Source organism: Glarea lozoyensis, assembly GCF_000409485.1.
Source record: "Glarea lozoyensis ATCC 20868 chromosome Unknown GLAREA9, whole genome shotgun sequence".
Lineage (NCBI taxonomy): Eukaryota > Fungi > Ascomycota > Leotiomycetes > Helotiales > Helotiaceae > Glarea > Glarea lozoyensis.
The window spans coordinates 1,670,434-1,692,668 of NW_007361004.1; the positions used below are offsets into that span (position 1 = coordinate 1,670,434).

Consider the following 22,235-nt stretch of genomic DNA (forward strand, 5'->3'; position numbering starts at 1 on the left):
ATTATGAGCGTGAATGAGACGGATTTCAGTCAAAGCTTTGAAAACTGCCCTAAAGATGTGATTGGACGCAAAGCAGCATCACATGATAGCACGTGATGCCACACCATGAAATATATGTGCTTCTATGTGTTGAAGAACTGCGAAAAACATGTAATGGATACTGAAAATTACTATAACAAGTATAATACTGTTTAAATGCCATAGTTGGCGATTCTTCTCCAGAGTCATTACATCTTTTCAACCAGATCTCAAACCCACTTTGCCAACACACCCATCCCATCATCCACCCTAATAAACATAAATAAAATCCTCATTCTTCAAATCCGTCATATCCCTGAACGCATTATCCTCCTCCCTTCTCCCACCCTGTGTACCATTCTGACCCATTCCCGCTCGTGCACTCTCACCGACCCCCTTGCCCAACGCCTGCAAATCAATTTTGCGCATCATACTCTCGTCTTGCACCTCTGCGCTCTTTCCGACCGCAGATCGCATGCTCGCGTGTCTACCGTTCAGGAATTTGAGGTACAGGATTATAAGACCGACGAGCACTTCGACGAAGACGAACATGCAGAGGTTGGAGATTAGACCTTTACGGTAGTAGGGTTTGTCTTCGGCGCTGTAGAGGAGGGGACCGCTGGAGGTTGTTAGTCTAGATTTGAGTGTGAGACGAGGGAAGGAGGTACATTATATTTCCTGCGCACATGCCGACGAACAGGATGCCAGTTACGACCTTTCTTTTCGTGTCACCAGCGGTGTTTTGTACATGCCAACTGTATATTAAAGGTGTAATGCCGGCTAGGAAACTCGTGAGGTAGTATGCGACTAGCAAAGGACCTTTTGAGCCAGGTCCGCGTGGTAGAGCGAGCAAGATTGAGGCACCTGCGATACAAGGGAGGGCGAGGATGGCGATGACTAGGCCTTTGGATTTGATGCGGGTGGCGAGCCAGCCGCCGCAGAGGATGGCTATGATATTTACGACGCCGAACGGGATGTTGAAAAGAATGGTGCGGAACTGGTCGAAACCGAAAGATTGGACTATTAGGGGACCGAAGGTACCGATTCCACCTGATGGAATGCTACAAGGTGGTTAGCTTGACGTAGGCTGTTGTGATGTTTGGGGACATACGAGATGGCCATGACGAGGAAGAACCAACACCAAGTCTTGGGATCAAGAACTGCCTCGATAACATGTTCCCATCTCCATTTCCTCGATACGATACCTGTCTGATTGGCTCTCAGCCGTTCGATAGCGATATCTCTTTCGTTTTCGCGCCAAAACTTTGCTTCCATGGGAGAGTCTGGGAAGAATATGATGGAAAAGACGGAGAAGACGAGGGTTATGCAGCCGCAATAGAGGAAGATAATCTAACCAAGATGTTAGCGAAAAATTAATCAAATAGGTATAGTTTAAACACCTACTTGATAAGAATGCAGTTTGTCGGTCTTGATGTGGCCGAGTCCATATGTGCTAAGAGATCCGAAAACAAATGTGATGCCGTTCATGGCGTTCCATGCTGAGGTCCTGTTTGTTTGTTCACTTCGACGCCACCACATTTGTGTTACTGCTACAAGAGAAGGTCCTGATCTGTCAGTCTCTGAGTTACCTACTAGTGTATATGGACTTACCGATCAAACTTTCAAAGCTACCAAGCAAGAACCTCGTAGCAAGAAGTTCTCGAAAGTTGGTACATCCGGCCATACCACACATAGTCACTCCCCAGAGAAAGATTGCAACAGAAATAACTTTTCCAGTTGGAAGCTTGACAAGTAGAACAGCACCTAGTGGTTGCATAACAAGCTGAGCAATATACAAGATAGAGCCTAGCCATGAGTATTGACGACCGTGAAGTCCAGCATCTTTTTGAATGTTGAACACCGAAGTGTATGACAGCGCAGATTTATCGAGTTGTTGTAAGAAGTAAGCTCCGAGCATGAGAGGCAGAACTCGTGTATCGATCTTGCGGAGCACCCTCTTTTCCTCTTCTACAGTGAAGTAGATGTTGGAGTCATGAGCGAGAATGTCAACTGGATCTTCTCTTGCTACCATTTCGATAGGTGTGTTCTCGACATGAGCCGAGATCACATCTTTGTTCTCCATGGTAGCGGTTTGATGACTTGGAGTCGCCATTGTGACTGCCAAAGAGGAATAAAAAATGAAATGGAGTAATTGACGCTTCAATGTAGATATTAAAATTATTGTGATTTAGTGAGGAGTTTAGAGATCCGGGTGAAGGAGAAGCTGCATACTTATGCATATATCCAAACTCCCTTCTATCAACCGTTCGTTTGGGATACCAGGTAGCTACATAGCTACTGTGAAGGTTATCTTTTCTTGGGACTTGGATAAAGTCATCCGCAGGTACTCACCGTCGATACGAATCGTTCCATAATGGAGGGAGTTTATCCAGAACCTGGCAGCTTGGAAGCTTATCCCACATGACTGGAATACATCCAAGGTTTACCACATTCTTTGACCCTTCGAGTTAAAGTTCCAAGAATGATCTTACCTTGACACTTGCCCGACCTCACAATTATGTTGGCCGAACCTGATGTCCAAAGCTTTAGAATCTTGGCTCTTGTACTTTCGGTTCAAAGTGTACCGATACTCGTCCCACCGTCACATCGAAAGGCTATCAATGCTTGGTCCAATTACTGAAATGGTAAGATCTACGTCCAGAAGTAGAACTGTTAAATGGATAATTGAGACCGGCTAAAGTTTGATTGACTTTAGGTATGGAGGATTCGGAGACGTTGGGGAAGGTTGCGGGGTATGTGTAGATAGCTTCACCCGAGTGTGGGGCGACAGAGGGCTGAGTGTGGGGGATTGTGTTATCAGGTGATTGGGCTCCTCCTTCGTGATGCCAAGCGAGATATCCTGACCATATATATTATTATTCCTTTAATCGTCGCGTCTGCTGTACTTTTGGAGAATTGTCGTTCTTGGAAGTGGGGATCCACCACTTTTGCGAGTTGTATAACTGCTGTTGGTTCCCTTGAAATTTTATCGTGAACGAACATCACAAGCTGCTCAAAATCGACCATCTTTAGCCATGAAGAGATACGCCATGATCGGCCTTGGAGGCCGCAGTTCCTTCTTTTATACTGCCCTGGCAAAAGACTTTGTCAAAACCTCCTTGATCGTTGGATTCTGCGACACAAACCAGACTCGAATGAACGTTGCAAATGATCATCTCGCCAAATTGTCATACGCAAGTGCTCCGATTCCAACATATAAGGCCGTGGATTTCGACAAGATGATTGAGGATACGAAGCCAGACGAGGTGATTATCACAACAATGGATCGTACCCATGACATTTATATCATAAGAGCGCTGGAGCTGGGGTGTAATGTAATCACAGAGAAGCCCATGACAATTGATGAAGTGAGGTGTAAAGCCATCATTGATGCTGTGGAAAGAACTGGAAAGAAAGTTCGCGTGACTTTCAACTACCGTTACGCACCTCATAATACCAAGGTATTCGAGTTATTGGGTATGTTGAATCTCTGCAAAGATGTTGAGGTCCAGATTGACAATATTCTTAGGCGAAGGAGCGATTGGACAAGTAAACTCTATCCACTTCGAATGGGCACTCAACACGAGCCACGGCGCAGATTACTTTAGACGTTGGCATCGAGACAAACGCAATGCTGGAGGTCTCCTCGTCCACAAGTCCACCCACCATTTCGATTTGATAAACTTTTGGCTTAGGTCATCCCCGGTTTCGGTCGTTGCCCAAGGTGGTCTGATGTTCTATGGACGAGAGAACGCTGAGAAGAGAGGCGTCACTGAGTTCTACACCCGCGCTCATGGTAGCGAAGTTGCAAAGAAGGATCCTTTTGCTCTACATCTGGAAGAACACGAACAGTTGAGAAAGATGTATCTCGAAGCTGAACACGAGGACTCGTATTATCGAGATCAAAGTGTTTTTGGTGATGGAATCAGTATCGAAGATACGATGGGTGTGTTGGTGAAATACGGCAATGGTGCCATTTTGACATATAGTTTAATCGCCTATTCGCCTTGGGAAGGTTTCCGAGCTGTTTTTAACGGTACCAAAGGACGACTGGAATTAGATGTTGTGGAAATGAGCTATGTCAACAGTGGAGGAGAACAAGGTGCTGAAGGTGCCCTAGAGAAATGTAGCATCACGCTGCGACCACTCTTTGAGAAACCTCGAGAGATCGAGGTTCAAGGGGGTCTTGGAGGCCACGGCGGAGGAGATCCAGTCCTCTTGAATGATTTGTTTGGGGAGAATGTAGAAGAAGATCGATTCGGCAGAGCCGCAGACCATATTGATGGAGCAAGGAGTATTTTAACTGGAATTGCTGCAAACAAATCGTTGAGGACAGAAGGCGTCGTTTGGGTGAAGGACATTTTAGATTTGAAGAACTAATATTGGCGTGTATTCTGATGAAATAGACGGTTTATATCATAGTGCTTTTTCGCGAAAAGTGCTCGAGTTGCCTGGTGAAGAAGAAATCCCGGGCCAGGAGCATGGACTTTGATAACTTAGCGCGCCGACATCCGGGCCGGCTCCGATCCCCTTGATGACCCACCTTACAACGACCTACATTCTACGAGACAACCTGTTAGAACATATCATGGACCTTCAAAAACACCCGTTATTTACTAAAACCCACTCATTTCCCTTAGAAGCTAGTCCCCTTTACTCAAAACTCGCGCTTATCCACTAATAAATGTTACCCTTCTTCACTCGAGACTCTTCCACTTGACTTTCAACCACTCGTCTTCCCTTTCATCAACCATTCTCCGATCTACATTCAAAATAGTAAGGTCAGGCAACAATACTTAGTAAGCTGTGAATCATCCACGCCGTGCTTAAAAAGACTGATCCAGATCGTTTGACTTCAAGATCTTGTCAACTTCATCAACAATCTTGACCATCTATCATTCGCTCTACATATCATCCCTTGCTATTGAAAGACACATTCAAGGTTAGGACCCCGAGATCAAAACCTCGAGATCAGAACCTCATCATTCAAGGTAGGTGAAAAATCACCTTTCTGAATCCTCAAATCCAATTCAACTTAGATGGCGGAACCGATGGAGACAGAGCCAGACATGGCGCCACAACCAAACGCTTCTAATAATCCTTTGGCAGTATTGGACATACATCATTCTCAGCTTTGGAGAGTCTCCGGAAAAGCGGAAAACAGCAAGAGCGCCGCAATTAAGCAATTTGTTGACGCACAAAGAGAAGCGTTGAGAGCTGGAGAGAGCAAAGATAAGATTTGGGAGAACTTGTGACCGCTTCTCGGAAGCTTCTCAGATTTCCACAAGGTGCTGGCTGAAACATATTGCTATGTTTACGAACTTGTCAAGGAGGTCAAGGACCTTGAAGACCCGACAGTTTTGAAGGAAGTTGAAAAAGAGAATCCTACGTGGATCAAGTCTCCCTCTTCTATGTACAGCGCGGTTGAGCAAACGATGAAATCACTCAAAAAGACGAAGCAGAGATGGAGGGCACCAAGGGGAGCTGATTTCATAAGGGTATTCATGGAGGAGCCCAGTCTGGCATATGATCCTCTTAAATTCATCTCAGTCCTATCGAAAAATATCGACATCTACAATGCCATCCGCCTTCTTAACGCATGCATCATCAAGAGGACAGAGGAAGCTAAGCAGCAAACCAGCAAAAAAATCAAAATCACACGGGGCCATTGGAAAGCTGCGGCGGATTTGGTCAAGTCGCATCTCAAATCAAGCGTTGTGCTAGATCTTGCCAGAGGCGAGACTCATGTTATGGATATGATTGGGGTCAAACCAGAGCCATACGGTGTGCTGGTCAGTAAAGCATCTCCTGATACAAAGCTTATCAGTTACCCGGGGAAGGACCAAAAAAAGTATTCGATCTATTCTTTGAATCCACTTCTGATAAAGACGAACCTAAGAATCCTGACGAGGAGAATGGGAATGGTCCTGTTGAGGAGGAGCCTAGAGCGGACGATGATGAAGAGAAGTTGGCTACTACGCTCAGAGACGTGATTAATCGCCTGGACGCGGAGAAGAGAGCTATGATTAGGAAGGAAGATACATCGGGCAAGGAGCATCAAGCGACACACATACCATAACCACAACAAAAGCCCCAGCATGGATTCGGTGCGCAAAATGTATTTACCTTGGCATCGCCTCCATTGTTAACAGGATCGAGGAGCCCAGACGTCAAAGAACGATATTTGCTGAAACAAATTGACAAACGCAGCAAGAGACCACTTCTCAAACATTTACGAGAAGGATGGAACTTTTCAAAGGAAACAATTTCTACGATCAAACTCATTCAGTCTTTCAAGTGGTCTACTGGTTGCAAAAAGTTGATGGAATGTGTAAAGGAGGAGTTTGCAATGTATGCGCATCACTACCGCCACCAAAATGAACTGGAAACGTCAATGTGTCCACGAAATATGCTACTTTCGCTTTCTCAGCAATTAGCCTATCAGCATCCGGAGTTATGGCTTCAGAACATGCTCCTTAGATCTGACAAGGAGCATCGCTTTTTATCGGTCCCGCACCCGACATATTACGCACCGAAACCCAACGCGTAGACAGAAGCAGTTGATACCCAAGTAGTCAATCTAGACTACTCGCAGATCTACGGCAACATCCCGGGTTCGCAGCCTGTCATCAATCGATACACTTCTATGGTCATGCTAAGCACTCAGTCGGCCAGGGGAAAGTTTCAGAATAGTTTGATTTATCCCAACGATTTCAACAACCGCCTGGTGATTGACAAGAAAAGCGCAAAGGTAGAGGGCAAGTGGAACAGCCAGACTTTGACTGGGCTGTATATTCTAAAGCAGGTAAAGAAGCAAAGTTGCCCACTCTTGGTGCTGGGACAGTCCTCAATATTGCACAAGGGGTGCCAGTCAGCCTTTTCAACAAGGCAAACCGTGGTCTGATGGCCATACCTGTTCATATGGTCGGTATCTGCAAAGGAGGTTTGCTAGAGAATGGGCAGCGGCTCGAAGACGTTTAGAAACGCTACCGCAATATGGGAGACCGCATCGACCACGACAGATTCGGCAAGATCCCAAACGAGTACATTCCACAAAAGTTTCTACCAATCTACAGGCTGTCTGGACTTTCGAAAATCAGTGATTCGTTAATGGGATACGAAAGATGGGAAGATGCAGCCAGTATGGAAGAAGTGGAACATATTCTTAACATGGATCTACAGCGGTACGACAAGTGGATTGATGACTGGAACAAAAGAGCAGAAAAGGCCTTTATCGGTGCATTCCAGACAATACGAAACAGGGAAATTAATGTTTATACCGACCCCGAAGACGACGGAGAAGTGACTAGGTCTTATTTTCATCTTCAACAGACAAAGAAGGCTACACCTGCTGCGGATCAACTGCTGTTAGAGCCCGAGCCTGAGTTAACTGTTGAGGATAAATCTGAGAGTGAGAAGGAGAGTGGGAAGGAGAATGGGAAGGAGAGTAGTAGTGCTGAGCCAGATGACGATTCTTCGACTGACGATGGCAAGGATGAAGGTGGATCGGATGACGACAAGGATAGAAAGCGCTCATCCAAAAGTTCTCGGTTGCCTCCTAGTAAAAAGGCGAAACTCGAAGATCCTAACGGCGGTTCGGATAAGTTTGACTTTGATGATGGGAAGAAATTTGAGATGGGACAAAAGGCTCATGAAATGGGGGACGAGGACTTTATGTTTGACACTGAACCCCCTATCAAGAGATCAATGGGGGGATATAGAGCTCCTGCTGCCAACCAAACCATGCTCAACTCTCTATGTGAGTCGAACACTGTCTTGCCCATCTGGTGAGGTATGCCTTAGAACCTACCAAGTACCGTTCGACTTGGTACCAGCATTTTCACTTCTTCTGGCATTGGTACCAATCCCGTGTCGTCATTGGTATACCTTGGTGATGCAATATCCAGACCCGTAGGTGTTCGATCGGGAGCGAGACAATGGCTGATATTCCGGATATTAAAGAAATAGGGCGGTCCTAGGAGGTAGCTAGAATTGCCGTTCAACTTGTGAAGTTGTGAGAGCACCCGCCCCCTTCCTAGTACCTTCTGCCCAAGTATCGCTGTTATAAGGACTTTCTGGTACCAACGAGAGGGCACCCTCTCTGATGTTAATACTAAACACGGAAGGCTCTTGTTACATACCTTGGTAACTAAATTGGGAAGACTAATCGGAAAATGAACAGGAGACGGAAAGTGAGGATGAGCCAGATGAAGACAAGGACTCTGGAGTTCCCAAGCGCTCAGGCAACAGTACTCTGCAGCCATCACCTAGTAAAAAGGCCAAAATTGATGATCATGTCACCTACTCGACTTTACCGAAATCCGACGATGAGGTGAGATTAGAAGGAAGACATCAACTGATGGGAACGGTGGATGGACATGTGAACGAACTTGTCAAAAAATGACGGCGATGATGATATTGATGGTCATTCGGTGGGGTATGGTAGCTGGTCCTTGGACCTCCCTTAGATCATGGAGACTTGCTAAGTTTGGGGCTTTTGAATGTAGAAAATAAGTACATTGTGTAGACAAGCGAGAGTTGGTAAATAAATAAAGCTAGAAATTGTTTTGTACGACAAGACGTGTAACCAAGAAAGGCCGTTCTTCTGCGATTTTCCGCAGGTTGAGATAAGCACGTCAGATCGAATTCGAGTATTCGAACAGTGCATATCACGGGCTTACACACAGAGCTTCGACTAGTGGAGAGTGAGGGCGTGTTTCGTTCGGGTCGTATGACAGCCACGATGTGAGTGCTAGCTAGCAATAGCGTGTGGCGAGACTGAACGAAATGTCGACGAAGGGAAGGCCTGTACTGTCCTTGTGTATGTGCGTAGATTGTGACCTGGATCTTTAAAGTGTCGTACAATTTGTTAAATGCTGTGGTTGAAAGCGAAGGTAAACAAGGCAATATGGTTGTTCGCTGCGGAAAGACCTTAGAATTTTGTCAAAGGATGAAATTGTTACCTGCCTTTAACGACAAAAAATTCCCTAAGATAAATTAGTTCGTGAATTCATGTGCCGCCCTTGGAAAATAAAGGATGTCACTCCACTATACCTCTCACTTGCCGAATTCCAATTCTTACCTGAAATATAGCCCGGATCACGTCTACCCAGTGTAATCCACTCTTTTACCGCATGTCCCCACGAGTAGACACTAGGTTCAGCTCGCTAGCCTCATCAACTTCCACTGTCTAGTCACCTGTGGCTTCATCTACTACTCCGGCTCACGACTACCCCGTCTAACGCTCCAGCGTCCGATCCCTTACCAGCCTCTATTGCTCGGTTGTTGACACCTCATTAAGCTGTAATACTCCGGCGTTTGATGCTTCACGGTGTAAAGTCTCTCATCGTCGCTATCGTCGGCTATCTCGTCTTCATCAATCCGACCACCAAGATGCACAGTCATATCTCCCCGCGAGGTCGATGTTTCCGAGGGTCTGTTGCAAATAGCGTGTATATGATGCGACGTGAATTTAAAGAACTTTGCATCAACAGTACGTCCATATACCAAGTTTTAATCCATCTTGTCGAATACATGTTTGAGGGCACAGTGATTTCCATCCCCACGGTATCCGACTCTGCGTAGATATGAGGAAACTCGACTCTCCTCTTCTAGGAAGCTGTGCGCCAAGTCATGAGCATACGGGATTCCAGGTTAGGATTTGATTTGAGGGTCATTTCCGTTATGGCGGAAGACCAATTTTGTCCGCCAAAGCTGGATGAGCCGAATCCTGCTTACTCTTCCTCGCTGAGTACCCTTGTGGCTTTCCAATTGTATCAATCGGGGACGTTAAATATTTCGGGAATATTTACGGGCAATGTCACCGACGTCTTGGCCGCTCTATTTTCCCCCTCTAGCCCCAAAACTTGTACATGAGGACTAGTGTCAGACATCACAGGCGTTTGCGTACCCACTGCCCTTAATATCGTGACTTGTGTAGAGGCTTGGGGTCGTCTGCTCCCCAGATTTGATAGACGTCCCTTGTCGGAGTTATCCTCGACTGCCATTTGTTCATCCTTGAAATATCCGTCTGGTGTATCAAATTTATGATTGGAAGTGACTGTCTTGGCCAGCTTGCAGCCTCGCAGGGTCGCCGGAGTGCTGCATTGTGGTGTAGTAGCGGAAATTGTCTTTTTCGGCGTAAAGTGGTCGAACCATAGCCCTCGAGATGATAGGCAGGACTGGTGGATATTGTTAAGAGATTTATATCCGGATAAGCATGTAGACTTGATGCGACGGGTGTCCGAGGCATCGGCGACGATTCGCGTTGTTTGTATTTGGGTGGCTTTTTCGTATGCGGTCATTTCCAGTAATGACTCGCGTTGATGTTGTTGGAGTATTCAAGAAGCATTTGTTGAGGTACGGGTGTTTTTGGCGTCTCGAGAGTATGTCCAGTAGTTTCTCGCGTTGAAGTTGTTGAAGAGTCGCTAATGTCTAAATGAATGGAGTATTGCACAGAAGGTATCGTATTTGAAGGGGCTTAGATGAGCTTGTCATAACTCCAAGCAGACAACGTGTTCATGATTGATCGATCGATTGAAGGAGATGCGATTTGAAGGTGAGATGAATGTGCATAGACGAAATTCAACGTAGTGTTGAGGTGTGTAGGCAGGACCAGACAGCCGTACCTACCCCACCAGCTTCGCATTTCTACATTCGCCTCATCACTGTTTGGCGGTTAATTACCGCAACCACATCGCATTCCAACCCAATGAGACGGAAAAGTAAGTAAACATGTGGTCGTCGTAACAGAACAATCTTGCGCTTATTTCCCGGGAGGCAAACCACTAACGAGGTTCAAATAACTGGCCATCGAAACATGACATCTCTTTGACTTTGTCGACGGGAAATCGTATATTCAGTGGATCAATTTGGCACGCTATCACAAATACCATCAATCATTTCAAGCAAATAACACCGTCTTAACATCTGTTCGAAGTCGATCTATTCAGGCTGAAGATCGGTGGGTGGGTGACTTACACTTATCTTGTCCTCCACGAGGCGAGGAGGCATTGTCCTGGGGTTCCCCCCTACAAAGTCCCAGCGGTGAAGCATTTATTGTCCATCGCCAGTGACATCTGAAAAAGAAAGAGAAGATGAGATGAAAGCCAGAACTGGTAAGCGTGTGTATATACCATTGATTGAGTCATCGCGTGGGGTTCTTTGACCCCAACCCGTTAAGTACAAGAGATAAAACCATGACATTATAACTTATCAACTCATCACATTACCACACGAGCGAAAATATTAAAAACGATAATACAATTTTCTGTAAGGCAAAGCAGGTCAGCGCTGGTGTGGTATCTTTCAGGATTGAGATGTCACTTACCACGAAAAGCTTATGACGAGGACTAACAAAGCTTGCCGCATCTGAGGAAACAGGGCTACTGGTGGTGCTACTAATTGGAACTGGAACAAGAGTTGAATCTACGGGCGGGGTGGTGGTCGATCCGACAGATGTGATGCCCGAAGTGATCGAAGTTGATATTGGCAAAATAGTAACGCTACCTGTCAGGCTGGAATCGGTAGGTGATATGGTAGATGATACGGAAGATGATATAGTGGATGATAAGGTAGATGAAACAGACAAGTTGCAGGACCTTCCAGGAGGCTACGAAAGATTATTAGTTTTTTCATGTCAATAACTGGAAAGCCAGGAAACATACGCAAGTTTCAGTGCTCACTTCCCTCGTCTTAGTAGCAGACACAAATCCGCTTGGTGTTGGAGCAGCTCCATACGTAGCGTAGCTCGAGCAAAATCCATTGAACACAGCGCTAAATAGCGAAGGAAATGCAGTGTTGCTGTTTAACATATAGATATCGTCTGTGAAAGCGGTTGCAGGGAGCTCGTTTAAGGCAGAGTAGCAAGAACTAACACCCCCTTCAAATATTTCTGGCTTGTAAGCGCCACCGTTGTCGTAGCAAACGCATGCTTGAACGGACAGTGGTGGTGATGTGTGACGGCCTCTGTACTCAGGGAATTTACTAGAGCAAGATATTTGGAGACTTTCGTAGGTGGAACAGCCGTCGTTCGTGAAAGAAAGTTGGGCGGTCGACATTTGGACGAAAATGCTCAGCATGACTGCAAACAGTGGTCGGGTTGGGGCCGTCAAGGTCAACATCTTTCGTGATTGGATGAAGATTCTTAATTGATAATATGGCAACGAGAAGTATAGAAAGTGATCTGAAGTAGAATAGATATCTGAAGCTGGAATTCAGGAGATAGATGAAGAGATCGAAATGTGGTCCGACTTTGTATAGACGAGGACAGTGCCTTCATTTCTGCTCATTGGGCAAGGGCTACCTAACATTGTTTCCATTTCCCTCGCTTCACCAACCTATCTTGTCGCTCCGAGATGTTTTTGACTTCGGATTTGTTCAATTGGGGAGGTGAGAAGTTTGCACAGCCCCAATATCGAAAGGTACCTAAGTACCCGCCATTCGGACTCCACACGTCCCAATGCCAAGCTTTGAAATACGACCTTATAATTTGCTGCGCCCAATTTGAAAGCTTATCTCGGCTGAAGCAATTGCGCAGACCGAAAGCTTCGCATCAAAATTTGTACAGCATTCTTTCGCTGGAACAAGGATTCGAGCGACTTAATGAGGGACTTGTATCGAGTCAAAACACCGTCCAATAACACGGTACGTAAGTTGATTTTTTGCCAGAGTTTGGTCATGACAGCGATGTTTCTAGGATGGCTGGTGATGTTATTGGATGTTGTCGATACAGTAACCTTATCCATGGAACATCGAAGTACTGGAACATATTCCAGGCTGTAAGTGGCAGTAAACCGTGGACGTCCTAGCGATTCTCTTGACTTACAGCTAGCAAGTTCTTGACAGAGTCTGGGTTATTGTGTTTTCTAAGAATCATTGGCGAACGATCGTCCGAAGTGAATCGTGTGTTGACTGCCACGAAATTGTGCACCGCGAGGCTACCTATCACATGTGCATCACAACAGGTTATCGTGCCATATTCGTCGACATAAGTGTTTCGATATTCTTCTCGATTCGATGGCTTTGAAAAGATAACTTCCACCAAACCCTTACCGTTTGCGCCTAGCCGCATCGGGGGTCTCGGATTCAGTTCAGTTCAACTTTCGTCCTATTGTGGAGTAACAAAGGTGCGACAAAAGCTATGTTTGTATCATAGAGAGATTCCTGGTAACAAGCGAGAACGAATTTCGTCGTTCGCTCATGCCGCTTGCCATTTTAGAGAGTCGCCCACTCCTGATTCTCTGCGCATTCGAGCACGCCTGCGCCCGTCACTCGACCAAGATGTGCCAATTGGGACTTGAACCATTGTCCGTAGTCCGGATCAACTTCTGGCAGGCTTCCACCAAGTCCTAATGGCCATACCACCAGGGTAGCAAGACTTGGGTCCACTTGCTTGTCTGCCTTCACAATTATTGAGTCCTGGTCACCGATTGGACAAGCATTCGGCGAGAATTCAAACCTCTCCAGGCAAAAAGGTATGCTCGCGGCCAGACCGGCCGACATGGAGTTGATCAAGTTGGTGCACTTCAATCGCTGGAGCTCGTACATGAGGCTGAATGATGGAGTAGGATAATTGAGGTTGAGAATCTTCAATCTGATACTGGCGAGAAACATCCTTGTAGAGAAGTATTGACACCATATCGCGCCTATGCCATGATTCGAGTAGCTATACACGGAGGATGAATAGAAGTGGCTTTTAGGTGTTTGCTCCTGCCCCGGAATTTGGTGTTGCTGATATGACCATGAGGGGGGCAAAGTTTCTGGCCACCCGACGAGAGATTTATCTAAATCCCGAGCTTCATCGCTCAGGGCCAACACTCTCGATATTTGCGGTTGGCGCTCTCGTTGAAGCAAGCGAGTTTCTGCGTATAAATTTGCTATACGAACGACGAGCAAATCACAATGTGCTTCTTCCCTTGTCTCACCAAAGATCTCGCCATCTGTTAACCAGTCTGGCACTCGCCTACTACGAAGTATGCAAGATCTGAGAGCATCTCTCCTCGTATTTCTAATGATCAAGGAGGCAGCCTTACGGCCAGGAGTCTCGTACCACATGCTCAAAACCGCCATGGCACCATCATGATGTGACCAACTATGGAGCGATTCGAAGGAAGTCTGAGAGTCGACACGAATTTGTGGCAAATTGAGCGCTTCGTAGCGACCCATCAGAAATACCGTGAGTAAAGATCCATCAACGTAGTGTTCGGCTAATGAAGATATCCTCAATTGTGCGAGCTGGAGCAGTCGGTGATATTTAGAAGACGCTATCGATGCTGCTGCTGGATGTCTTTGGATACGCGCGAATACAGCGAGCGAAACCGTAGTGAGAGCCAGATCTACCATGGGACATGTATCACCACCAGCGGACCAGAACGAAACGCATTCAGCTAAGCCCTGCGCGACATGTGGTGCAATGGTTGACGTCTGCAGATGAACATTCACATAATATGCGACCGCTTGGGTCTGCAAGTCCATCTGAGGTTGTAATCTCAATGCTGATCGAGGTCCCCTTGGTCTCTTGGCCTTTCCACTTGCATATTTATTTTCAAGATGGAATGAGAATGAGGCACCTTCAACAGCAGGGATATCAATGCAACTGCGGCGGGATTTTGCGCATCGTTGGCAAATTGGTTTTGCTCCATCGCACTAATACAAATCAGCGAAGCTCTTCACAATCCAGGAACTCGAGCGAAAGTATAACAGGTCGGCTTGCCTTGATCCTTCTCTTTTTGCAGGTCTGACATGCAACAGCAACAATTTCCATTCTGCTTTTTCACGCGAAAGTTTTGAAAACGTCTCAGCAAACCATTGATGAACATTCGAATAGGAGCTTGGAAAGAACCAACAGAAACCCTCCGTGATTCTCCTCATGATGACAAAACACAATGGCTGACGACCTGAAATGTGATGGAAATAAGGGAACCAAAACCCGTTTCCAATCATGAAGCACGGGTAGTGCCGTTCACGTGCGGGGTTAAATGGTAAGTCCGATAATGGACCCACTGGTGGCTGGTATGAAAAATTTCATCTAACCCGTTATGGCGAAACCCAGCGAGAAATACATATTAGGCGATGTTTAGATGTGCTAAGCATTTTACGTCCAACGTACTGAACTGAAAGCCCTTCATCATCGAGGTAACGTAAACACAGAGCAAGCTAATCTGATTGAGGAGAAACCCTTCGAGAAATGGAGATATCGAAATAATGGTTGTACGACAATATTTGTGATGCTTTGTCAATAAGTCGGATTCCGCATGGGTTGACGAGGTTGCTTCTTGAAGCTGGGACGATTGTGAAATGGTTAGGCAAATGTATATAAGAGGCAGAGATTGCCAGTATATGTCCAACTCATCAAAAACAAAATCCACTTCCATCTTCTACTCTAGTCACCAACTCAAAACCAAAGAAATTACAGCCATGTCGACAGAAATCAAGCCAATCAAGATGTGGGGAAAAGCAGGACCGAACCCATCTAAAGTCCATATCATCCTACTGGAACTCGGCATACCCCATGAACTCATCGACGTTCCCTTCTCTGATGTGAAAAGCCCGGAGTACGTCAAGGTTAATCCAAACGGAAGACTGCCAACGATCCACGACCCGAACACCAACATCACTCTTTGGGAATCCGGCGCAATAATCGAGTACTTGATCGAACGATACGACACCAAGCATACCCTCAGCTTTCTAGCAGGGACTCTAGAATACTATCATGCTAAGCAATGGCTTTTCTACCAAGTCACCGGACAAGGTCCATACTTCGGGCAAGCAGTATGGTTCAAAATCTACCATCACGAGCAGCTCGAAAGCGCCAAGGAACGTTACAATCAAGAAGTCAATCGTGTGACGGGTGTGTTGGATAGCTACTTGGCTCAGCAGAAAGAGAAATATTCTGGCGTCGAGGGATTTGATGGACCATGGCTTGTCGGCAACAAGGCATCATATGCAGATATCGCGTTCGTCACCTATCAAACTATTCTTGCATTCCTTCTCGGAAAGGATGCATTCGATATGGACAAGTATCCACATGCCCAAGATTGGCTTGCCAGAGTTTCTGCGAGGCCCGCGGTGAAGGAAGGTCTTGCAGCAATGATTGCTGAGGCGGGTAAGAAGTAGGTTGGGGTCTTATTTGGCTTGAGGAGCAAAAGGTCAAGGATAATATTCCGACTTGAATCGATGTCCTACGCTGGACTTATCAACTACTGAGTCGAAGAAACTTGATTCGGATGATGATTTGAGTTCTTGGAAATGATTGGACCGATTCTAATGCTGGAAATAAACGGTGCAGTCTTTATCATAAGCAATTCGATATAATCCTTTGTGTTTCTGCATGTGAAAAGTTGTTGTCCCGTCTGAGTTTTACAACTACCATCGTGATGTGTACAGTAACCTAACCCACTAATCAAGAGTAATCGAGGACTTTCAATCGTCAACTCATCTAAACCACAGTTGATACTCCTCCTGTTTGCTGAAAGAATTGGCGAATTCTGCGATAGCTTGTCGACCTGATTGGGCAAATATGTGACGTTTGGACTGTCATTCATTTTGCCCCCCTCGAGTCTGTCTAGCTTAAATGTAACTATGAGACGATCAATATCAGAACAAGTACGTTTGTTTCTTCTATGAGACTGAATGAAACCTCGAAGGTGCTACAAATGACTAGGGCGCAAATTAGCTCATAAACCTGAGTTCAAGAATAAAATTACCAGCTGAGAGCCCTAATTCTACAGTGTCACATACAGCGCAATAAACCACCTAGGTTTGGTCTCAACCAGTCCTATATTCATACCCATCTAACGCCATGACAATATCGAACAACCTGCTCAATAATAAACAAGCAAAGATTCTGCGAAATAATCATTCTTCTTCACCCTGGGACTCAGCTCCCTTTTCCTCCAACCACTCAGCTAGTAGATCCTCCAAAAGTATCAAATTTCGATCATCGCTTTCGTATATAGTCCGTTCGATTTGGATGACGTATTTAAGTAGTTCCAAAGCTCTTTCCATTTGCCCTGCTGTGTGGTATACACGAGCAAGTTCATACTGTGATTTTAGCCGACTTTTATCTGTTTCTAGTAGTATAGTGGCTTCAATAGTAACAACATGCTCGAGTAGCTCTAAAGCTCTTTCCGTCTGCCCTGATATGTGATATACATAAGCAAGTTCGTACTGGAATGACAGCCGACTCTTATCTGTTTCTGGTAGTATAGAGGCTTTCACCTTAACAACATACTCAAGTAGCTCTAAAGCTCTTTCCGTCTGCCCTGCTGTGTGGTATACACGAGCAAGTTCATACTGTGATTCCAGCCGAGATTTATCTGTTTCTGCTAATGTTGTAGCTTGCATCTTAACAACATACTCAAGTAGCTCTAAAGCTCTTTCCGTCTGCCCTGCTGTGTGGTATACACGAGCAAGTTCATATTGTGATAATAGCCGGGTTATATCTGTTTCTAGTAGTATAGTAGCTTCTACTTTAACAACATGCTCGAGAGTCGATATAGATTCATTTATTTGCCCGTCAGCATGATATGCCATTCCGAGTAGCTGACACGACGAAAGTAAATGCGGATGAGTCTCTGGTAGCATGTCCGCGCTAATCCAAACAATCTCCTCGAGTATCGAAATAGCCCGAGGTACCTGGTTATCCATAAAATATGCATGCGCTAGTTCGTGCCGTGATGTAAGACTGTCAGCGTCAATCTCGCTTAGCGTAGAATTTTGGGATACAACGATATCTTCGAGGAGCACTATAGCCTCCTTCGCTTGGTTATTTTCGAGACACGCAGTTGCGAGTCGATACTGTACCACCAGCCGACGCTCGGTTGTCAGCAATGTCTCTCTCGACTTCAGTATGTTTTCGAAGAGCTGAATAGCCTTCTCACAGTCCCCAAGTTTACTCAAGCGGTCACCATGAATCATATACAGCTCCAAAGCTTCTTCAGTTGGCCGTTCGGAATCTAATTTGAGTTCACAGAAGATGTTGTCAACAAGATCGCCTAGTCTTCCCCAGTCGCCGATGAGAGAGAGGATGAACCCGCAGTGCATCAAAATGGGAATAACAACCTTTTTCTCTTCAAACGACAAAGTGTGCACCGCATTCATGTCTAGAAAAGAGTTTATATGTGGACGCAAGTATCTTGCATTTAATCTCCAGAAATCGAAATCGTCTTGATAAGAAAATGCGACTACGCACCCTGCTGTGAGCCAGGAATTGCGTTGTTGAGTTGTACTCTGTCTATCTTTGGCCCATGCATGAGCTACCGGGTGCATTGATAAACGCCTTTCTCCATTTGCATTCTGCCATGTAACCAAATAGAGTGAAACCAATGTAGAGATTGCTTCATTCAAACGAAAACCGTCCCATTCTTCCGAATCAAGTGAGAGGAGATCGGGTAGAAAGGTAAGATGGTCTTGCAGCTTATAGTGAATCATAGGCATGCCATCTTTTGAAGGATCGAAAACCAATGCAGCACCTCGCCACGCACCTTCAAACAGGTACAAAGGGAGTCCAGTGGAGTTGAACATCGATAAAATGGCGAGCAATGCCAAAGCGTCGTTTCCAGCATCGCCAGTAGAATGCTCTAGCATTTCTGCAGATGCCTCAAATGTTGCATATACGCTTTGATATCTCGACAATCCTGGCTTTAACCGGTATTCTGAAAGTCGTTTTCGCAGTCTTTTATACACAGCGGGGTATTCGCTCAGCGAACAGTGCTTTTTTGAAATATACGCGCCCGCTTGGATCAATGCCAGCGTATGGGATCCCAGAAGATCAAGAATTTCTTGAGCTGCCTCATCGTTGGTCGCCAACAATTTTTGAGATATATCAGAAGCCTGAAGCAAAAGCGCTTTCGCGTCAGTGCTCTCAAGACCCTCGAGGTCTTCGTATGCATTAAGGTTACTATATCGTTTCGATTCCGCATTTCTGGAGGTAATAAGAATAGCGCCATGGAATCCTGTTGGAATGTAGACCTGATAGTCAAAGTCTGTGTCGTCGGCGTTATCGAGGATCAGGAGCCAGTTTTCTTTGGTATTGGCGAGAATCTGAGAAGCTTCACGGATCTCACCAACTTCATGCCCAAGTCTTTTTGCAATCGCAATGAAGTCGCTTTTGGCAGTTGAAGGTGTGTCGACATTGACCCAAAATACACCCCAAAATCTGTTACGCTTAGCGAAGTCACTTTAGATAGAAATCTGATGTTCAGCTCATACTTTTCTTGCATTAGATTGGCAACTTTCAAACATATTTCGCTTTTCCCTTGTCCACCCATACCTGTGATAACAAATCTTTTTTGTTGGGTGGGCATGGTCGTGTGGGGGTCTAAAGCCTCCTGTATTCGTAGGATCAAATCATCACGCCCGGTGAACAACTTATTGACGATTCGAGGTACTATCCAGTGAATGTTTCGTTGTTTGAGGGGAGCAGGTTCTAACATAAGTCAGTCTCATCAACGCCCGTTAAAATGTCTTCCTTGCAATTATCACACCTTGAAATTTGGAGCGTTTCTTTACAATCCCAGATCCATCTCTAACCATCCTCCGAATCTCAGGTAAAACCAAAAGGAAGTTCTCGTCGTTTTCTCCATTGAACTTGTTTAGTCCAGAGTGATCGGTATTGAGGGGAATCATCCTTCTCCCTTGAAGACTAGAAGATTGCATGGTCACCACGTTCCCTTGCTTTTCGTAGTAACAGATTGGGTCCCAATCCTCTTCGGCGCCACAGAAATCTGTCTGTAAATGGTACAGAGCATCATTGTGTTTCTTCAACAAAGATAGCAGGTTAGCATCCAGGCCAGGGATACCAGCCAGCCATTGTCCGTAGATTGCTAGGTCGCTTCCTTGGAAAGGACCCCCGAGAAACATTAAACCTGCACAAGCCTGGCGTAGTTCGGAGAAGTTCCTATTGGAAGCAGCAATCACAAGTGCCTTCATACGTCAGTCTATGTAGGTTACTAGCATGGCTGGGTAGAAATACCTGCTGAATGACGAGGCATCCAAGACTATGTCCGATAAGTATAATGGGTCTTTGACGCTCCTAGGATAGCGAATGTCAGTCACTCGATTTTGTGAGTAATAGAACAACATCAACTACTCACTTCTTCTCCTCCTCTGTTTTGCTTTAACACATTCAGAAACAAGAGCGCACACTCACGCAGGGTTGTTTTAATATTACGATCCCGCCAATCTGATTTGTAACTGTATGTCGCAATTCGAGCTTCTGGAAACAAAGGAACAAGCAAATCCCGGATCCACATACACTTTCTAGAATGTCCGCCTTCATTTGCATCTGTCAGGACATGCTCGGGCGTGACTGTAGGTCTCCGTGAACAAGTTGGGATCTTGAAGTAAGTCTTGAACTTTGTAGACCTAGATTTGCGTTCTGATGGCACTTCTTTCGATTGGGAGCTCTTCCCATCAACTTGCATAATTCTCGGGCTCTTTGCTTCCCAGGTATAATACGGATGAGACCCGAGGCCTTGTACTGCAATTATACTACAACATGGTCAACATGAATCGGCGAAGAAGTTTTAAACTTACTCCACAGTCGGTGCTGGGCTGTAACCAGTTTGTGCTGGGCTGTCACCAGTTTGGCTAGACCAGATGTTTAGCCCAACATCCTTGACGGTGTCTTTGGTGCATGCCATTATATTCCAGGAAGTGGTTTCGCATTAGATTGAAGTCAAGCCAAAAGTTTGACGGATGGGCTGTGAAGAGATGTCGAACTTGCTGCGTTCGTCGTCAACACCAGCAGCCGCCAGCCTCACTTTGCTCTGCCAATCAACGCACGAAGATATATCGGCCGCATGAGGCTGGACGCTGCCACTCGGCTTTAGTCGCAAAACCACCAGAACCTTCGTGCGAGGGTATCTAAACAAAGGTTTATTCTCTCGTTCCATATCTTCTCACGACGTTTATCCAACCGAATAGATACAGTATTCTGCTTTCATCTGATATCTTGCCTGCATTGGACCACTATTTTTTGGTTATATGAGACCACTTTTTGTATCAGATTTGATGGCTATTAAGGTGACAACCCGAATGGTATAATGATATGTAGAGGAATTTCGTCAGAAATTTATTACATTTCTTTTGTGTCCACCATGAAGCACGCAAAAATTGACATTCAACATACCCTGTTTAATGAGCATTGACAGCCGCCAAGGACAGCCTTCAACGACCAAGGTACTAGCCTATGGAGTTTCTTCCGTCTGACTGCGTAACACTAAAACTTGCGTCACTTGCCCTCGACTATTTAGAGAATTTCGTGCCCCTAACAAATGAAAAGTGAACAACCAAAGAAACAGAAGAAGTCCAAAGATGATTACAGTAACGGGCAATACCATCGAAAAGACTACAAACCCATATGAGGCTTGCTGGAATATCTCATTTCGGCTTAGCTTCGTCGTTCCAAGTCCAACCTGCATCGCGGACAGGATAAGATTGATGAACAAAATGACTAGAAGAATCCAGCCAAAGGTGCGTTCGTAGAAAGGGCTATATCGATTGTATGTGTTTTTGTATCCTTGTACAAAGCGCTTCAAATTGGAGATATAGAGAATCCGGTATATAATGTTGAGCCTACTCAACCGTAATTCTCCATATTGATAGCGTCTGTTCACCTTGCCCAGCGCGCCACACTCCATGTTCGACAGGACTTCGTCTGCAAGAGCTCTCCAACCATTCCAATGGAGATCAGAAGAGATCAGTCCAAGCTCGACGGCAATCCTGAAGTCGCTTGGGGAGCGCAACATCCAAATATACGACAGGAGGAACCCACAGGAGTCATCGTGCAACGTAGTGTTGTTGCACATTACGGCCTCCCACATTTGGTATTCGAACATGTAATCCGGAAGAGGCTTGATAAATATGCGCGAAGCATGCCACACCATATGCAAGTCTACCTGCTCCGTCGTCAAGATCTCGCGTCCCATCAGCTTTTGTTGGTGTAGAGGTCGAATATTCCCTGGCCTCCCTGCTAGCCACATGAAGCGATGCAGTTTGTTAAGTCTCGAGACATCCATATCTATCTCCACAAACGACGCATAGTCGGAACCGACACGGAGAAGAATGTTTTCTCTATCGCGATATACTGTCGGTAAGGATCCACGTAGGGCGAGAGGGCTCGCGGGAGCGGAAAACGGAGGAGAGAGCGACTAAAACCATGATTAGAGACGGAGAAGTCAATCAGAGGATATCATACTTGTTTCGACATCCCA

The 22,235-nt window shown here is 45.6% G+C and overlaps 9 protein-coding genes across 9 annotated transcripts; 4 read left to right on the plus strand and 5 right to left on the minus strand.

Annotated features, from left to right (window-relative positions):
- Positions 1 to 288: 288 nt before the first annotated feature.
- Positions 289 to 2,131, minus strand: GLAREA_08494 (MFS general substrate transporter; the record flags this gene model as incomplete). Its single annotated transcript, XM_008090538.1, has 5 exons — positions 289 to 637; positions 717 to 1,079; positions 1,130 to 1,368; positions 1,423 to 1,583; positions 1,630 to 2,131. The coding sequence occupies 5 exons, from the start codon at positions 2,129 to 2,131 to the stop codon at positions 289 to 291; spliced, it is 1,614 nt and encodes a 537-aa protein (XP_008088729.1).
- Positions 2,132 to 3,053: 922 nt separating this feature from the next.
- On the plus strand, positions 3,054 to 4,398 carry GLAREA_08495 (NAD(P)-binding Rossmann-fold containing protein; the record flags this gene model as incomplete). Its single annotated transcript, XM_008090539.1, has 2 exons — positions 3,054 to 3,495; positions 3,548 to 4,398. The coding sequence occupies 2 exons, from the start codon at positions 3,054 to 3,056 to the stop codon at positions 4,396 to 4,398; spliced, it is 1,293 nt and encodes a 430-aa protein (XP_008088730.1).
- Positions 4,399 to 5,087: 689 nt separating this feature from the next.
- On the plus strand, positions 5,088 to 6,097 carry GLAREA_08496 (uncharacterized protein; the record flags this gene model as incomplete). Its single annotated transcript, XM_008090540.1, has 3 exons — positions 5,088 to 5,227; positions 5,288 to 5,810; positions 5,846 to 6,097. The coding sequence occupies 3 exons, from the start codon at positions 5,088 to 5,090 to the stop codon at positions 6,095 to 6,097; spliced, it is 915 nt and encodes a 304-aa protein (XP_008088731.1).
- A 917-nt stretch (positions 6,098 to 7,014) lies between these two features.
- Positions 7,015 to 8,422, plus strand: GLAREA_08497 (uncharacterized protein; the record flags this gene model as incomplete). Its single annotated transcript, XM_008090541.1, has 3 exons — positions 7,015 to 7,805; positions 7,854 to 7,929; positions 8,201 to 8,422. 3 exons carry the CDS (start codon positions 7,015 to 7,017, stop codon positions 8,420 to 8,422), a joined length of 1,089 nt encoding a protein of 362 aa, XP_008088732.1.
- A 1,372-nt stretch (positions 8,423 to 9,794) lies between these two features.
- On the minus strand, positions 9,795 to 10,322 carry GLAREA_08498 (uncharacterized protein; the record flags this gene model as incomplete). The annotated part of the gene is made up of 1 exon (XM_008090542.1): positions 9,795 to 10,322. One exon carries the CDS (start codon positions 10,320 to 10,322, stop codon positions 9,795 to 9,797), a length of 528 nt encoding a protein of 175 aa, XP_008088733.1.
- A 923-nt stretch (positions 10,323 to 11,245) lies between these two features.
- On the minus strand, positions 11,246 to 12,077 carry GLAREA_08499 (uncharacterized protein; the record flags this gene model as incomplete). Its single annotated transcript, XM_008090543.1, has 3 exons — positions 11,246 to 11,287; positions 11,348 to 11,629; positions 11,685 to 12,077. 3 exons carry the CDS (start codon positions 12,075 to 12,077, stop codon positions 11,246 to 11,248), a joined length of 717 nt encoding a protein of 238 aa, XP_008088734.1.
- A 1,156-nt stretch (positions 12,078 to 13,233) lies between these two features.
- Positions 13,234 to 14,493, minus strand: GLAREA_08500 (uncharacterized protein; the record flags this gene model as incomplete). The annotated part of the gene is made up of 1 exon (XM_008090544.1): positions 13,234 to 14,493. The coding sequence occupies one exon, from the start codon at positions 14,491 to 14,493 to the stop codon at positions 13,234 to 13,236; it is 1,260 nt and encodes a 419-aa protein (XP_008088735.1).
- Positions 14,494 to 15,435: 942 nt separating this feature from the next.
- On the plus strand, positions 15,436 to 16,134 carry GLAREA_08501 (Glutathione S-transferase (GST), C-terminal; the record flags this gene model as incomplete). The annotated part of the gene is made up of 1 exon (XM_008090545.1): positions 15,436 to 16,134. The coding sequence occupies one exon, from the start codon at positions 15,436 to 15,438 to the stop codon at positions 16,132 to 16,134; it is 699 nt and encodes a 232-aa protein (XP_008088736.1).
- A 741-nt stretch (positions 16,135 to 16,875) lies between these two features.
- GLAREA_08502 (TPR-like protein) lies at positions 16,876 to 20,663 on the minus strand (the record flags this gene model as incomplete). Its single annotated transcript, XM_008090546.1, has 6 exons — positions 16,876 to 19,177; positions 19,231 to 19,447; positions 19,506 to 19,944; positions 19,994 to 20,053; positions 20,115 to 20,511; positions 20,557 to 20,663. 6 exons carry the CDS (start codon positions 20,661 to 20,663, stop codon positions 16,876 to 16,878), a joined length of 3,522 nt encoding a protein of 1,173 aa, XP_008088737.1.
- Positions 20,664 to 22,235: the final 1,572 nt, after the last annotated feature.